General features: G+C 41.4%; 1 protein-coding gene across 4 annotated transcripts in view; it reads right to left on the reverse strand.

Annotated features, from left to right (window-relative positions):
* The window catches only part of RARB (retinoic acid receptor beta), a 603,146-nt gene that overhangs the window by 46,011 nt on the left and 537,738 nt on the right, over positions 1–19,397 (reverse strand). For all 4 annotated transcript variants that reach the window (XM_066585512.1, XM_066585514.1, XM_066585513.1 and 1 more), the window contains one exon: positions 15,493–15,653. In XM_066585512.1, the coding sequence (XP_066441609.1) occupies positions 15,493–15,653 (161 nt within the window). The remainder of the gene's footprint in view (positions 1–15,492; positions 15,654–19,397) is intronic.

Raw genomic sequence — 19,397 nt, forward strand, 5'->3', positions numbered from 1 at the left:
ATAAATATCAGATAGATAGATATGACATAGATACATAGATAGATATGGCATAGATAGATTTGACATAGATAGATATGACATAGATAGATATGACATAGATAGATATGACAGATAGATAAATAGATATGACAGATAGATATGAGATAGATAGATAGATATGACATAGATAGATATGAGATAGATAGATAGATAGATAGATAGATATGAGATAGATAGATATGAGATAGATATGACATAGATAGATAAATAGATATGACATAGATAGATATGAGATAGATAGATAGATAGATAGATAGATATGACATAGATACATAGATAGATATGAGATAGATAGATATGAGATAGATATATATGACATAGATATGAGATAGATAGATATGAGATAGATATTGCCACTTTATTACAATTCTAGCTACATGTCTATAATGAGTGATATATGTTACAAAGAAGCCAAAACTTGAGTTGACGACTTTCGGTGTCCAACTGATGACCCTCTGAGCCTTTTGTTTTGTTCCAGCCTGGAGAAAGCGCCACATGCTTTCTCTAGTAAAGTCATTTTTGGCTAAATAGGATCCAGCTAGTGATCCTGCTCCATATATATACAGACCACCTCATAAAAAGTTTGAAAGGGAACAAAGACAGACAGGGTGAGGGTTGGGGCAGCTGAAGTAGGGTCAGTCACAGCAGTTATGAAGTCAGTCAGTTATGACAGCAAGAGTGATTGGTGTGCTGAATGGGTTGATGGGAAAGGCACAACCTTCTAGGGAAAATAGATGCAAAGATATAAAAGTAGTAAAAATAAGAATACACCAGTAATAAACCATTGTTAGCAGTTTATGGACACAAGATTTATGATGTGATTTCTGAATGCCTCATTCGCTAGAAGAAGAACAATGCCAATTCCTGATTCACATTTTAATATAAGAGCAATAAAAAGCCTGGGGTATTTTTCCAATACCTTGCAGAATATTTGAGCTACATGGACACCAATATTAAGATGTTTAAATCATACCTACAGAGAAATAGGGCAACCAAATATATTCAATGTCAATTTTACAGATGAGCAACTACCGGTTGGCAATGATTCAGCAAAGCATTTAAAGAGGTTATACCAAGAGGTTGTGCATATGAGCATCTTAGACCGGGATCCCCTGCTCGGGACCCCCTCATGACCCAAAATAGTGGCCGTTCTACCATCTTTGTTTTACAAGATGGCCATTTACATGAATGGCCGTCTTGTTACACTACATTAGCCCTGTGGCAACTGCTGCAGGAAAATGGCTATGTAATCCCTTGGCAAAGCCAGCTGTTTGCCGTGGGAGCCAAAAGTGGGACCAGAGCGATCAGCTGTTGAACTCGGACCCTGCATTGTGAAAGGGCTTCTGTATGTTGGCACAACACCTTTAAAGTACTTACCAGAATTATGGGCCATTTACACCGAACGATTATCGTTCAGATTCCCGCGATCCCACGGGACTTTTGGCAGTAGGGCTCCTGCTCACAGTAGATATTTGCTGAGGACTCCGCGGTCAGCGTCTGCACCGTGAATCCGCAGTATATACCGACCCTTATTTCCTATGGAGATCCTCTGCTTCCTCCACACGAGCGGAAATCAATAGCGATTTCTGCTCACGGAGGAAATATCGCAGCATGTTCCATTTGCGTGTGGGAACTGCATGAACGGCTTCCATTGGAGTCAATGGAAGCCGTCTGACCCGCGGCCATTCCGTAATGCCAATTCTGCAATGGTCGCAGATTCTGCGTCATCAACGGCGCGGGGAAATCTGTATTGCGCATATGCGCCATTCGGCTTCACAGAAAAAGAACACATTAGACTAATCATAGCTAGGAGCATCAGTTTGTATTCTTGTGGCGTGCTAAAAGTACAGTAAAATACGCCGATGCCCATGCAAAAAAAAGTAGCGATTTCTACGCAAAAGTGCTATGCTCATTTGCGTGCAAATACACATACACTCGCGTGAATCCAGCCTTAAGGAACGCGTACTTATTCCTTATTTTCTGTGGCTACAGAAAACCTGCCCACTTTACCCTACTGGAAGCCAATAAGAATGGTACAGCTGTGGGGTATATACCCCCCCAAAAAGTCACCCTGTCCCGTCCGATCTATTAAATACCGTGCTCGGAAAGTCTTTGAAGGAAAGTCAATTTATAGCCCTGGCCTATGAAACCAGCGATTTCTCCCTAACGGCAGAGTTTATGAGATCAGTGTTCAGGGACCAACTTTTAGTGTCCTATTTGTACATTAGAGCGGCGCACGTCTCTAGTCCTCTTAACTCTATCGATATAAATCCCCAGACAGCGGAATGAAATCACCTTTAATTCAAAATTCAAATGGTAGTAAAGAAGCAGAATTCACCGTCATCCACAGAAAGCAATTAGAAAATGTACCCCGGAGCAAGATGTACCCGCGACAACGAACGTCCTTGCTATGTGCTTCCTCTTGTTTTATGTTATCTAATATGCCTTATTAAGTAAAGCAAGAATGCGAAATGCAATTTTAAATACCAGTGAGCAGAAGCGGGATGCTTGACTCGGCCGGCATTAAACCCATCCATCTATGTGACTAAGTGCTTCAGATATTAGGTCTATTATTATTATGATAGCGCTAGGTATAAACTTGCCTTTGCCCAGTTGTTAGAGGTCTTGGCGTGTCAAGATCAGTGCAAGACGGATGTATGGAAACGGCTTCACTAACAATTACTTTGCCTTTCCTGCTAGAATAAACCTGTCGTTTCCATCATCCCGTACCTCGGCCATGGCGGCTGATAAAAATCAAAGCTTTTGTGATGAGAGTGTGCGGGTTAAGGACTCCTCTGTCATGAGATTTATCAATGCGCGAGGCTCTGGGTACCGAAATCGGAGGGTTGCAGGTTAACGGCCGCCTCGGTGCCCTTTAAGACATTCCTCCAAGTAAGGAGAGCCTGTACATTTCTCAGATTTATTTTATTTAATCCTGAAAGACCTGGGCAAAATGCAGCCCATCAAGAGGAAATGAGATCAGGGAAGGGAAAGAAAAATCAAGATGTGCAGTCATTCGGGCTGTAATTAAATTTAATAGCCAGTTTATCCAGTCCATAGAAATAGTGCATGGTAAAGAGATACACACAATGCAGAGCCTACAGCAGGAAATCATTTGGCAATAGTTTATCCATCTGGAAAAAAAGACATTGCACGAAAGCAGCAAGTGTGAACAAAATATTCATCAGTATTATATGAGATTACTTTATCATGCCATTGAGTTTGACACATATTCTATTACAGATAATGCACAGTATCCCACACAAAATGCAAATGTAATAACCATCCCTCCAAGACAGACACAGAGGAGGGGAGGCATCTAGATCCCAGGTAATCTGTTCTTGTAATCTAGCGCCTCATCTAAGGAAATACCACAGAGATGAAGGGGGGTGTGGGTTCCTCTCTAATTTTAGTGCATCTCATTTAGGTCTCGTGACACTCACAAGCGACAGAAGTCTTTTGCATGTATCACTTATGGCAAGGGGACGATCATTTATCAGCTAGAGATTCTTTTTTTCATACAGTATTACTAGCCGGTTCAAGTACATCCTAGTTCCTCTAAGAGAGTTGTTACATTGTAAAGGGAAACAAGTCACTGATCCTTAAGACGGTTGTATAAGATTAAAACAAAAGTCTGTGCCATATCTGGGGCTAAAGGTGCCTTTAGATGGAATGATTAGCGTTCAAATGAGCGAAAGTGCATGAATCGTTCAGTCTACATGCAGCCAACGACCGGACAAGAATCATTCTCTTTTCGTTTGCCGTTCATGTTATGCAGGCATCGTTGCTCGTTTGCTTATCGTTGGGTTTACACAGCGCTCGTTCAGTCTTTCACATTCGCTCGTACAGTGATACGGATCGATGCTCCTTTGAAGAAGTCAACGATGCGTCTGTCTGTCTAAATGGACTGCATGAGACTATAGGCTGCATTACCACATATGATCCATACATCAGAGAGGCGCTATTTCTGAAAAATGGGAGATGGAATTATATCTCAGCAGCACCACTTATTAGAAGGTAGATTTCCTACAAGTCAATGTCGGACTAGAGGCGTAAGTTGAAGCTTCTGGGCTCCAATTCAAAATCTCTAACAGGGGCTCCAACTATAATGCTTTATTCATAGTACTGGGCTCCCTATTTGGAGAAGAGAGGCCTTATGGGCCCCCTAAGGTTCCTGGGCCCGGGTGCAACTGCATCCCCTATAGTTATGCCCTTGGTCGGACCTTTTTAACAGGCCTTGTAACAGTGACTGGGAATCTATGCCAAAGCCAGAATCTTCTCCAAAAGAAAAAGATAACGGTGTACAGACAGATTAATCAGGGCTCATGCCTCTCATCAGCGCGCAGTAGGTTTCTGGCTGGCTCGGTGAGAAGCCTATGATGTGGGACTGGAGAGGAACAGTTTCTCCTTATGGAGAGCACATAGAAGGTGTGAAGAGATTTAGAAGACCATGCAATGCTCCTCTAGGAAATTTGGTATGTAAATGGGAGATGTTACAATGCAGCACATATTAGAAGGTATCTATCCTACAAGTCAATGTCCGACCTTTTAAAAGGCCTTATAACATGACTGAAAATATAAACCAAAAACAGGATTGTCTCAGGAAGGAAAGGTTAACCAAACACAGACAGCTGTTTCAGGGGTTTTGCCCCTCATCAAGGTATAGTAGGTTTCTGTTATGGTATTTGGTTTTGGTTTATATTCCCATTCATGTTACAAGGCCTGTTAAAATCCTAGACATTAACATATAGGAAAGCAACCTTCTAATAGGTGGCGCTGCTGAGGCATTGTAACATCTCCCATTTGTATACCAACGTCCCCAGAGGAGCTGCATGGCCACATGGCCTTTTAACCCTTTTCAATCCACTGTCTGATGTCTGAAGATATTCTGATTGAAGGCTGTACAGCTCCGATGTCGGAAGACGTTCAGCAGGGTATTATTACTATAGATCACTGGCCGCTCTCTTGTCGGGGGCCTCTTCAGCATGTCCCATACCGCAGTACTGGCTCTAGCCAGCAGATGGCGCCATTGTATAATGGCAGAAAGAGTTAGCCCCCTAGGAAACCCTGAATCCAAAAATGGATTGCAAAGGGTTAAGTCTCCTCAAACTTTCTAGGTGCTCTCCACAAGGGGAAACTATACTCCTACTGACCCATTTCTGGAAAAATTACACCATTTCCTAATCCAAGTTAAGACCTTTAACTCTTTGCAGTTTTACAAACTGCCAGATCTGAAATCTTTTTCTCATATTGTCATGTTTGCCACACTATCCTAAAAATTAAACTTTCTCAAGGTGGTTCTAAAGTTTGGTGGTTGATCTATTAGGGAGCATTTCTACAGCACTTTTCACTACACTGTGGGATTCCGACGGAGGGTTACTTCACAGATGCCGAAAACAGCATGGAAAGTAATAGTTCCATTCACTGTTATTGAACGGACATCATTTTGGTGCTGTTTGTTTACGTTCTATTTGGAGTAAAGAACAACATAGTTTAGTGCGCTCTTCTATCCTCCAAATACAACAGAAACCCTGTCAAATGGACACTCCCAGAGAAAATCCCAATTATTAGTGAAAAATGCTTTGGGAACGTTTCCTTAGTTTAGAAAAATGAAGAAATGGCACCATATATACAACACCCTTGCTGAGTAAGTGGGGAAGTATAGAATAGCTTCCAAATAAGTTGTTACAATTCACTTATTTTCTTGCAAAATTATAATTACACGGTGTAAAAGCACAATTATAATTGATACAACTCTTGCGGATTACAAATAATAGCAGATTTAAGATTATGATTTAGGAATTCTTGCCACTGTGTACCGACATTGTGGTTGCATGATGGTCGCAATAACTCATGGCCATCTACATGCTACAAAAAGTTGACCTGGCCTTCGTCTGCTGTGTTGAAGTTGTGTTTGAAAATAGCGGAGGTGTATAATAACTGTAATGATGGAGATATTCATCCAATACTAGGAGCATCTGATGAATTGTGACACACCGTAGATGCGGTTCTGGGGCAACTGACTAGTGGTTGTCTGCTTTTAGATTAATATATGTATAACACATTTATGTACCCTGTCAAGCATTAAGCCAACTGGGCTGCAGAAAAATCTCATGTAAGTTTTATATCTAATTTAGCTAAGGATATGTAGCCAAGCATGACATCCACCAAGCAGAAAATGTTGGAAAATATAAACTTCTGGGGTTGTTTCTTCCTTTTTCATTTAAAGAGGTAGTTTGGCAATTTTTTTTGAGGGGGGGGGGGATATAGGATGGAATGCATTAATTTTCTTGTACCAATATTCTGGCATACAAAATTCACAATTTTGGCAGAAGTGCCAAAAGTTTTTTGACTTTTCGAAGATTTACACTGTAAGCTTTGCCAGCTCGTAGCTGGTGTAGATTTCAGTTCTGGGGCCCAGACAACCTAAAGTAAATATATTAAATCACTAGTTAGTTTACTAGCAGTGTGATTTGTTTCATCCCAGTCCGACCACCAGTCCAGAGCTTACTCTCCTGTGTAGAAAGGACGTCTGTCTCCACTATGTTGTATCAAGGTTGCAGGGCACTCTGAGGATAGATAGAATCTTACTCCTTGTGACAATTTCCAAGAAGAACCTGGCACTCAGAAAGTGATGCTCAAATAGATGAAAAATGTATTGAAAACTGTCAGGTTTGTGCTACTGGATTCTGTTGTTCTACAGGTTTCCAGGAGCACACCTTCACAGGTGAGGGATAGTTTAGCTGGCTAGGTGTGGTTTGCTCTTGTCAGCCAATCCCCAGGGTCTAAGTTCATATAAAAATACAGGCCCCGTCAGTGTCTGTTTGGTCTCCAGTGTGAGTAGTCATGTTTCCTTCTGTGTTGCAGCTTGCGGTGTGACTTGTGTCCTGTAACCTTTCTGTTGCAGCTTGCTGTGTGACTTGTGTTCTGCTACCTTTGCGGTGCTGCTTGCTGTGTGAACTGTGTCCTGTGTTGCTGGAGCATGTGTCTCGTTAGGTTAGGGACCGCAAGACACAAGGACCCTTGATCGCTGGGCTCGCGGCTTAAGTGACTTGGCCAATTCACTAACTAACTAATCATATTTATATATGAGCTTAGGCCCTGGGGATTGGCTGATGAGAGCAAACTACACCCAGCCAGCCAAAATATCCCTCACCTGTGAAGGTGTGCTCCTGGAACCCTGAAGAACAAGACATTCCAGCAGCACAAACCTGACAAAAACAACCACAAATGTCAAATAGTAGCATTTCAGTCTGATCCAAGACTTTTCTTAAGCCATCACACTGCATTAATGGAGACTATGGTTGTATTTCTCAGTGCTTTTAAGGCTGCCTTCATATGTGCGCTGGAACGTCCATGCAGAGGTTCTGTCATAGATCTGGCACAAAATACTGAAAGAAATAACGCTACATGCAGCACTTTTTCTTCCAGTAAAATGCCAGGCAGCTGAGCAGAAACCAAATGGACCCCATTATAGTTAATAGTGTCTGTTCGGTTCTATCATCAGACGGAGCCGTTCACCCAGGCGATTCCCCTTTCCCGCTGGAGATGGTAACCGGAACCCGACACAGATGTAGGAGCAGCCTAATCCTACTTTTTGGCAAAAAAAGAAAAGATTGCTGTAATGCTTCTTTAAGCTACTTTGCAGATGCACTACACCACTGAACAATCACTACAGAGATATCCAGTTCATCAAAAATTAAGATGCAGAAATCTTAGGTAAATATAGGTGACAAGTAGAGAGAAAGATGGCTTCTAAAAGTACGGCTGGAGTGTTTATCTAAGGACGACGACAGGCTGTGCATAGAACTGCATTGATGCATTTTGATGTCTTCTACCATATAAAACACGTACTTTGTAACACACCAAAAGATGACTGCTCCCTCAGAGGGTTAGATGGAGTATACAGTATATACAGTAGCACTAAACATGTGCAACCAAGATATAAATATTAAATACCTAGAAATACAATCAGTAATTCCCAAAACAAAAAGGACCAAAAACATAATAATAATAACAACAACTCATAAGGCCCAATGTCCGGGTGGATTTGATTTGCAGAATCCGAGCGGGAACCTGTGCGGGAGATCCGCAAATCAAGCCGCCCATAGGGATGCATTAGTGTCCGCAGGACAGTAAAAAGTATGTGGATGTGATTTTTTTTTCCCGGTGTGTGGAAGAAATCGCAGCATGCTCCACTTTCCTGCGGATCCCGCTCCGACGGCTTGCATTGAAGTCAATGGAAGCCGTCCGATCTGTGGACATCCTGCAGCTGTCACTGTGGACGGGCCACGAAAAAGCAGGAGATTAAAAAAAAAAAGAGCACTGCGAAGATCCAGTCGCAACAGAGGATCCGCGCAAGATCCAGAGAGGTAAGACAATGATTTTACCTCTTCATGTCCGCGGGCACGCACGGATACCACTGTGGGATTCAGCAGAGGAATCTGTGCATGCAAGTGGATATTGGGCCTAAGCAAAATCATAGGCAACAACTATGAACATAAAAACAGATAGTAAGAAGTAGCAAAGATTGGGCTAAATGATAATAATGGGAAAGTGAAAAAATAACAATCTGATGGAAAACTATTCCTCCTGTAGGACCCGATCTCTCATTCCTTATATCAAAGCAGAATTAATGCCCTAAAAAGAGCAGCGCCACACTGGTACCCAAAATGTCCTAAAGATTAAACAATTGTGTCCCCATATGCTGGTATATTAACGGCTTTACAACTAGGCAGAACACATAAAACATATAAGCAAACACCAAAGAGACCAACAATACTCAACAAATAGTTGAAGCTGAGTGGAGCGTCATGTGGGTGCAGATACCAGTATCCTATGTGTTGTAAAGGGCTTACTATCTGTGTAGTGGGAGCAACTGGTTTACTATGGATCACTTATCCAGTTATATAGTCCGCTGATGAAATAGAATATAGAGAATCGCGGAGGCCCACAACTTACTATGTAGGGCATGTTAGAGTTAGTTAGGTCCCAATATTGGGCCGCTCTTTTCAGGATATTCATTCTAAGGGATAGAAGGTTCTTATGAGAAGAGTGTTTTCCCAACGGACTCTTGTTATTTATTAACGTTCCCTTTATTGTTACCTAGATCCACCTTTGTTAACTTTTACTGACCTGTTTTTTTTGTGATCATTGATTCTTGTTGCCCAAGACTATGCTATCGCTTATGATTATTAGTCATTATTAGTTGTCTTTGGTCCTTCATACAATCACCAATATTTTTCTCTAAATTATTAAAGGTTACGCTTTAATGGGCCAATCATGTTTATCTAAATTATCTATATTCATATTGTGTAACCCTGACTATTTGGTATCAGTGTTGTGAGTAGATAGAGGGCAAAATATGTAATGAGGCGAATGGAAGTTGGCCATGGTATAAACCAGAAACTTTTATTTAGCGGAAATAGGTAAACTGCAAGAATTAATCTAATTTGACCACGTTACAGAAATGTCCTGGATTAACTCTGCAGTCATTAATAACTCACATCACTGTGCTGTGCTGTTCTTTCCATTAAACTTCTTGGATGGACTTCATATTGGCTCTACCTATTCAAATGGCCTACACACCGGAAATGTCACAACATGTAGTAGTATGAAACTCCGCAGCTGTAATCTCAACTAAAGGGAGGGTGTTTGCAGTTTATAGTAATGGTAAAGTGTCCCTGGTTTGGAGGAACAGTCCTTATTTTTGAACTTTGGTCATAGATCTGCATTAATAAACTTACCATATTACTCCATAAACTATTTGTATGGTTTCTAACTGTACCTGAGACCCCATTTTTCACATTATTCCATCATACGGTGCTATTTGTAATGCAAACATTTCTAGAATCCGAATTTTTTTCTTTGCTAATAAATAAATTAAAAACATTCAAGTGTATTGATATGGATGGAAGGAAAAAAAAAGGTTTGGTACCGTGTTGGTCAGTAGAGAAAAGTGTGATTGTTCTCGGTAGGAGAAACCAAGTAATCTTGTAGACATGATATCTTTTAATGGCTAACAAAAATACATGATGTTATAGCGAGCTTTCGGATTTTCTATTGTCCCTTCCTCAGGCTTAATGAAACTGATTTGGATGGGGCATATTATATATATATATCCAAATGCAGAGAAGACAACCCTCTTGGATGGGAAAATGGATCTGTCATGCAATGAACCTTAAGTGTTTGTCCTTCTCCATCCAAAAAGTTTGGAGGTATGTTAATGGTAATTGGTAAGAAGGAATTTTCCTACATGAGCAACCATCTTCCTTGCTGACTAATTTGAAACAACAAAACGGGAGCTGTTCAAACTCTATACAAATGTAGATAAAGTCCCCATTGTAGGACCCGACGTAGTCAGCTTTACCACAGATTCAGACAGAATCCCTCAACATGGACAACGTCCATCTGTAGTCTACTCTTTCTATCACGTCTAACCAGTTTCAAGCACTGGAAACGAGTTCAAATTCTAAACTAAAAATATTTTATGTTGCATACCTGTAAAATCAACGTCCATAACGCAAGTAAGGGGGGCTTTACATGAGACAAATGTCAGGCGCACAAACTCAAAACAGCCATCCCAACAACTATTGTTCAAGAGCGAGAGCCATTGAATGAATGGAGGTGAAGCATGCCGGAGATTTCTACTAGCTGTCTGTCGGTACTCCCGGCAAACCGGCAATTAATAGATGAACGACTCCTGTTTACACTGAGCGAGAAATCGCTCATTAGTTGCTTCATTTAAGTGGGATAAAACAAAGCGACTAGCGACTATTGAACAATTTCTTGCTCAGTGCCCTATCGGTGTGTACATGGGCTGTTTCCAGCGATTACATGGGCGATACTTACCGTGTGTAAAGGAACCTATGTTAGAGACTTGGAATATACTTTCCATTGTTCTTTCCACTCTAGGTTTATCAGACCATCAATGTAACACATAAGTAGATTCCCAAAAATCACAAGCTTCACCTCTGCATTAATTCCTGTTACTTATAGAAACATAAAATGGTGAGTTGGAAGGGACCTCCAGGGTCATCGAGTCCAACCCCCCTCCCGCCTCTGCTAAATCATTACAGACAGATATTTGTACAACCTTTGTTTGAACACTTCCATTGAAGGTGAACTCACCACCTCCCGTGGCAACCTGTTCCACTCATTGATCCCCCTCACTGTCTAATATCTAATCTGTGTCTCCTCCCTTTCAGTTTCATCCCATTGCTTCTAGTCTTTCCTTGTACAAATGAGAATAGGGTTGATCCCTCTGCAGTGTGACAGCCCTTCAGATATTTGTAGACCGCTATTAAAGGGGTTGTCCCGAGGCAGCAAGTGGGTCTATACACTTCTGTATGGCCATAATAATGCACTTTGTAATGTACATTGTGCATTAATTATGAGCCATACAGAAGTTATAAAAAGTTTTTTACTTACCTGCTCCGTTGCTAGCGTCCTCGTTCCCATGGAGCCGACTAATTTTTGGCCTCCGATGGCCAAATTAGCCGCGCTTGCGCAGTCCGGGTCTTCAGCAGTCTTCTATGGAGCCGCTTGTGCCAGAGAGCGGCTCCGTGTAGCTCCGCCCCGTCACGTGCCGATTCCAGCCAATCAGGAGGCTGGAATCGGCAGTGGACCGCACAGAAGAGCTGCGGTCCACGAAGACGGAGGATCCCGGCGGCCATCTTCAGCGGTAAGTATTGAAGTCACCGGACCGCCGGGATTCAGGTAAGCGCTGTGCGGGTGGTTTTTTTAACCCCTGCATCGGGGTTGTCTCGCGCCGAACGGGGGGGGGGTTTAAAAAAAAAAAAACCCGTTTCGGCGCGGGACATCTCCTTTAAGTCTCCTCTCAGCCTTCCTTTTAACAGCATGCCTACCATGACTGTTTCGACTAAAAGGAAGAATAAGCAGTGACAACTGGAAGAAACGTATTGCGGGGTTCTCCGATCTCAGCAGTTTTTGTTACGGTCACATCTTTGAATTTTCATGGCTTCCTAAGAATTAACAATCGCAGGAATATGTACTTCCTTTGAAAATATAATAATCTCTGTTATCAATGATAAATGAAAGTCTAAGACATCGGTCATTGTCTACATTACACAAGCTCATCTGTGTCTTCATTTAAAATCTGTAGACTGTCTGTGCGCCTTCAAAGGACACTTTTTTTCCTATTTAAATAAATTATTACCCTTGCAAAATAATGTTCCGTATTGCAAGAAGTGGAACTCAAGCACGGTGCTGGCATTTCACTAGCATTTAACTTGAATAATTTAGGCTTTTAAATTCTTGATTACACCTCATGCTTACGTATCAGAGCACAATCCAGAGAGTATTATAGCTTGCAAAATGAGAATGGCAAACTCTATCTCCAACATCTATTGCTCAGTGCTTGAGCTGGCACGGTGTTGTGTTTCCTGACGGAGGTCATTCTATGTGCGCTTGTGTGTTAGTGCCAGGCACAATCACGGCATTGACACACACACGTATATACCGTATACAACTGCTCGTTCTCAGGAATGTCACACATCCATACTTTCTGGGAAATAACCTGAATGGTTACTGTTGCTTTTCATGAAGGTCACTGTGAGAGTAGTTCTAAAAACATACCGAGTTCTCCAGAGAATGATTCAAAATTCTAAAAATTGATCATTTTGTTCACATTTTTTGGGGTAGTTGGTAGTAAAAAGTGATAGGCCTAATAAAGAAGATCTCCAGGAAAAAAAAAAACAGTGACGACCACTCCTTAGGATAGGCTTTATGAGATAACAATTTGAAGAGTGTTATTCTTAAAGGGTTTGTACCGTAATAGACTTGTATCACTTATCCATAGGATAGGTGAAAAAGTCTAATCAGAGGGGAGCTCAGCGCTGAGACCCCAACGGAAGTCACGTGCCCCCTTTTCTCTGCACTATGGATTTTCTGCACCCACTCACACTGATGTCAATGGAGTGATAGTCGCATGTGCGGCGCAGCTTCATTCATTTCAATGGGGCTGACAGATGTAACATTCACCAAGCTGAAGTTTAGGGGGGTTTGATCTGTGCATCGAACGCACCAAACGATTCGGCGTGTTTTGCTCTTTGCGTAGCTACTCATAGGTCAGGTTATGCAAATTGAGTAGGTGTGCTAAGCTAATCACATAGAGCATAATCAACTTTTAAAGTATTGGATCTGTTTCACTGAAAATGAGTGGAACGTCTCAGCACATGTGGGACCGTTGCTCCATTTAATTTCCTCCTCACTAGAGGCGGTGCAGTGAGCTCTCAGTGAGGAGGAGAGGAAGACACAGGACCTCAATTCTCGGGATTGGCGGAGATCTTAGAAGTGAGAACCCTTCTATAGTCTCGACCAACTGCACCTTTGAAAAAATGCTGGCAGCCCAAAGTGGAACATTCAATCCATTTATATCCAAATGGAACATATGGATGACAAATCGTCCCTCAACTCACTAGCATACAAATCCCTCCACATCCCAGCCTTCCAAATAACCCATGTCTTAAACCTTCCTCCATTCCCTATTAGACCCCTTTTGCCATAAAGTAATTAAAGTATTCTAATGCAATAAATATGTCAACTTTCTGTTATTCTTTGTTTATTATAAAATCCAATAAAAATGAGTGAAAAGCAGTAAGAACCCCACCGATCAGACTTTTATCACCTATCCTTGCAGCCCTTTTTTTTCGGCCCCCCAAAAAAGAAACCAGACAAAAAGCACCTTTCCGTTTTTTTTTTTTGCATTGAAGTCTATGGCAGATGGAAGCGATCATGAAGCTATCCGTTTGGTTCAGTCTGTCCTTCATCTTGAACTGATCTGTTTTGTAGCAGACACGTGCAAACAGTGCTGAAAACCATACATCGGGTGACCAAAGAGGAGCAGCGCCCAGAAGTGTGTACAGCTTATTGTTGCTGGCCTGGAGGAGGCAATCTGGCAGACCTCCCAGAGTAAACATCTTGTTGAGCGTACATCGTGACCGGCATATCCATCTGCTCTACCTCAAACAAGGTATTTGCATGCATGTGAGGACTAGCTGTATCTATTGTGTATATATACTCCTAAACCAATAGGCCACTAGATAAGGGGCTAGGGGACAGGTTAAAACTCACTAGAAACGGATTGCAAACTGAAGTCAAACTGTTATATCTGCTCCATTTTTTTTATATTTAAACAGATCCATTTAAAGAGGAAATAAATACATCAGTTCTACTTCAGTTTACAATTGGTCCTAATTCAATTAAAAACGGATCCATTTTAAGAGGACTCAAAATACAGATGTGAGTTCACCCTTAGGCCGCATGCACACGGGCAGGTCGGATTACGTATGCGGAATCCGGCCATGGCAGCAGCGTACCTGTTTTCTTTTTCTTCTTTCTATACCGCGGATGGTCCGCACGGCTTGCCGTTGCACATGCGCAGTACAGATTTTTTTTAAACTCCTGCTTTTCCCATGGAATCCGCGGCCCGTCAGCAATGTCAATAGCAGGTTTGACGGCTTCCATTGACTTCGATGGAAGTTGTCCGTGCGGAATCCGCAGGAAAATGGAGCATGCTGCGATTTTTTTCATCCGCGAGCGGAAAACACAATTGGTTTCCTCTCGTGTGCATGAAGAATCACTTTTGCATTGCACGCTATGGGTGGTATTTGCCACGGACTGCGGAGACGGACGCCCGCTCCGTTTTCCGCAATTCAAATCCACCTGTGTGCATTCGCCCATAAAATGAGCTTATATGATGCAGTTGTTCTAGGCCTTCCTACATCCCATGACTGTTCAGTGTTGTCAAGTGAAGACATTCCAGAATACAAAGCAGCAGTCATTGAGATATCCGCTGCAAAAAAGAAAAAAGGATTCTGCGGTGGATTCAAAAATATAGAACGCAGCTGAAAAATCAGTACAATGTAAAGTATTAACAAAATGTCTCAACTTTATCCTGATTTCATCTTGCAAAATGATCTTTTTTAACAAATTTGAAAATTGGGTAAATAAAAAAAAAAAATCACGCAGCAAAAAATAAATAAAAAAAAACAAGCAAGTAAACAAAATAAATAAATAGAACACAATATATCTCCCAGAACACGAATGCCTATGAACACAGACCTGGCTACTGCTTGACGTTACGTAAGGTACTTTGTCTTGGGCTTCAGAGGAAGAGATCAGTGATCCCTTATTGAAGCTCAGCCCCAACTAACAATGCCCTTGTGTCTGAGTGTTAATAGTAGCAGAGATTGAATGAACAAGATAGAGCAAATAATGAGCACAAATTTGTGTAGAGAATATGCAGAGTATAAAAGAGGAGAATCTCTGGACCAAATCTTCTTCATCTTCTTCCTGGAGAACATGTAATGGGAGTCTAACCATCACATTCATAAATCATGACTAGCGGTAGATGAAAAGAAATTGTAATCCTACATGTGAGATCGGTGTCTGGAGTGCGGCGCTTCCAAATCATTAGCAGGTAAAACTTACCGTAGTGTATTTTCCCAACTGACACAGGGAGGGGAAGGTTTCTTGATGCGCTTTTCTGATTTTCTCTGTCAGGTCATCAAGCTCGGCTGTCATCTCATAGTTCTCTGTGCACTCCTGTTTCGAGGGTTCTTTCTTCTTCTTGTTTCTGTCATTTCTGACTGCTGCAGGAAAGATGAAGACACTTCAGATACTGGCTAGTGGGCTTAAACACTATCTCAAAGTATGTGAAAACAGCAGCCGAACTATTTGAACGGATACCTATAAGATATAATGAAGATATACTTGGATGCCATACGGGGTGGAACTCATAAAAATCTTACCATTGTATCCTTCCATGGTGACCTTCGATCCCTAAAACCTCAATCGGCATCTACATTTTCTGGGCAGATTCAGCCACTTTAGGCTTAAAAGGAGGATAATGGTAGAGCGTGTCAATGAGGTGACCTGCAAAAACTTTATATCACTGTTCCCCCCACTTGATTGCCCATCGTAATCTGAAGTTTTTAATTTTATGTCTACTGTACTTACTTACATGCAATTAAGCCTCCCGTCAGGTTCTGATCAGAAACCATCTTGAATTTTAGATCTTACCCTACTTTCCCTTCTTCAAAGCTATGCCAATAAAATCACATAATGCTTACGCATCATAACAAGCTAGACCAGTACCATCTCTGCCTGCAAGGAGGACAGTGTAATTATCCTCCTCAATAAGCTAAGAGGCCTGAATATGCATGGATGCAACTATAGTTGTAGTAGTCATACAGCTGCTTACAGCTGCTATTGGGCTCAGAAGTTAAAGAGGGCCTCAAGTGCAATACCATTGGGGGAAATGTATTAGTAGTTCTAATTTTAGACATAGTAACGAAAAACAACATATGTCCATCTAATTCAGCCTATCCCATCCCCACCCCTACAATGTTGATCCAGAGGAATGCAATAATCCCTGGGTCATCGACCCTTCTGGAGTAATCAGTGACTATAGCATGTAATATTGTAATGCTCAAGAAAGGTGTCCATGCCCTCTTAAACTCTTTTATTGAGTTCGCCATCACGGTTTAAAATAGTCCAGGTAGGCAGAAGATGCACCAAATTCATACTGTGTGAAACATTTGGCACACTGTGCTAGAAATTTGAGATATGTTTCTCTTTTTATGCTATCTGTTGGTTGGCTTACTTTTTACCAATGTTTTGTGCCAAAATTATTGCACACAGCATTATTAATTGTGGTGCATTTTAGGAACCCCTCTTAGCCACGCCCACTTTTCTAGACACTTTTCATAACTGTCTAGTGAGGCACAACATAAACTACAACTAAAAAACATAACAAATCTGGTGCAAGACAGGTATGGCAGTCTTTTGGTGCAAATTAAACTAGAGTTCTAGACCCAAGTAAGGTCCCGCCATTGAACCTTTTTCTAATGAATTACATGTTGGTGGCTTTCTGTACATTTCTCTCTTTCCAATGAGCATGCACTGTTCAGCTCTCTAGCCAACAGAGCCGAAATCAGAACAGAGTTGCCAACAGTCCCTAAATTCCTAGACAGCCCGTAAAAATAGTGCACTTTTTTCCCAGTGTCTGCAAAAAAATTGTGATGTGTCCATGATTTTTTTTAAGCTGCAGTAACCTAATCAGGTTATTATGATTTCAGTTACAGACATGTAACACCTAAAATCTTTATGGTTCACTATAATTTTCCATTGCGTCCATAAAAAATGTTGGCTTTCTATGATTTTTTTGACAAGTTGTCCACAAAAACGAAAGAATCAGATTGGCATTCCCACCCAAGAAGCAGACTGACTTCACTGGATGACTCTCGGGAACTTCAGCAACCAACAGTCTCAATGATAATTGCATCTGTGCCAGGATGTCCTCAAGTACAAGTAAACTACAGGGCTTCTGGAACCATAAAACCGAGTTTTCAACCTGCCATTCAGAATGTAATTAAAAACGACAGAAAACTACTAGGTCAACTGCTCTACTATAACATTGTTAATGGTTAACAATTTTTTGACCCTAGAAAACCCCTTTAATTACTGCTAGTTATACTGCTGTTTCAGTATACTGTTGTTGGGTGGTGGAAGCCCATCGCATTTTGCAATGGGGCCCTATGAAATCTAATTTCACCCTGATGGAACTCATAGAAAACGTTAGTTTTCCTTTTAGTTTCGCTTTAACATCATAATGAGGCCAATATATCGAAGGCTGTAGACATGATTGAGAGGTTGCCTATGTGGTTCTTGGAAATAGAGGGCTCAACCCACCCGCTTTGCTATTGGATGGCAAGAACTCCTCTCTCCAAAGGAGCAAAAAAAGAGGGTAGGGAACTGGCCAAAGTATTATGGAAATTGTATAATATGGTGTAGAGAAGTTTGGCACCATAGTAGATGGGCAATTTGATCTTTACTATTCTGCCCCCTCTCTTCTATGTGTACCACTGAGGATGGTCCTTCTTCTCCGCATACATCCATGACCTTTACATAGGACACCATCATCTGGTTGAATGCCACAAGAACAGAGCGTCAGGTAAAATATCAAGAAATACCAAGAGCCCCCAACTGGGAATGTTCAGTTAAAACCTTAAGTGCACTGGCTTAACTATAGGGGATACGGTTGCACCTGGGCCCAGGAGCCTTAGGGGCCCATAAGGCCTCTCTTCTCCATATAGGGAGCCCAGCATTATAGTTGGGAGCCCTGTAAGAGGTTTTGCAATGAGGCCCAGAAGCTTCAAGTTATGGCTCTGCGTTAAGGGATTAAGAAAAGTTGGGGGGGCCCCCAAGATGAACTTTTGCACCCAGGCCCATGAGCCTTTAGCCACGCCCCTGCTTAAGTAATCATATATGTAATTAAAGGATTGTAAACATCTAGACAAGTCTTTTCATGCAGAAATGATTTTCACTCAGGTAATATAATCAAATTTGATGTGACTGATCCAGAACTTAGCAGATAATGTCTTATTTTGGCAGGTGAAAAATGTCTATTAATTGTGTGACATTTTATCATCCTTTTTATTTGCTGTCTATTATATTTCTAACATTCAGTACCTCAATATTAAAACACGGCGATATTGTTTGTTGGCCTTTTGGAAATATAACTGTATTAGCAGACTGATAATTTTCCTGAACCTACTTAGCTCCATGTCTGCTTGTGGAGCACAAACACATCATTTAGGGCAGTCTTATGACATTCTGCCAAGGATTCACGGATACAAGGAACTGATTCACTGGGGAGTCACTCCTACAGTTATTTTTCAGGAACACCTCTGCTACCTGAATTCTCAATTCCTAGAAGCCTTACATGAAAACAGAAAATCCCCTCCTCCATTCCGAAACAAACACAAACTTCTTCACATGTACTCCGAGACACCCAACGAAAATCCACGTACGGGATGGATCTATCAATCTACCTACCTATCGCATGTCTTAGAATTCAGTATACACATAAGCCGGGAAAATATAGTTAACGGCGTGCTCTTCTGTTGACTCTACTGGGTATACTTAAGCAGTCACAATTTAATTATCTTGATTTAGTATATGAGGTTAGACAAGACGGATGTCTATTCTTTTGCATAAGCCGCCATAGATCTGTTCCCTTTTGCACACTTGCAAATAGTTTTAATAAAAGAGCGTGTGGGGTAAATCTGTTACATTCCTGCTGGCTTCATCAGATTATTGCTGAGATTTACAAGTAAGAACCATCCATCTGGCCTCACTAGCCTTGGCTTCCATAGACTCCATACTACGGAAAATTAGATTATTCTGATTAAAACAAAATGTGAAAAATTCACCAAACATTTCTAAGCCCGATCATCCATCACTATTCCAACCCGGCCTATAATAAAAATAAATCAGACGCCAGCATGTTCCAACCTAATTTTTTAAGCATGACATTTTCCTCTGCAGTTTTT

The sequence above is a fragment of the Eleutherodactylus coqui genome, chromosome 12, assembly GCF_035609145.1.
Source record: "Eleutherodactylus coqui strain aEleCoq1 chromosome 12, aEleCoq1.hap1, whole genome shotgun sequence".
Lineage (NCBI taxonomy): Eukaryota > Metazoa > Chordata > Amphibia > Anura > Eleutherodactylidae > Eleutherodactylus > Eleutherodactylus coqui.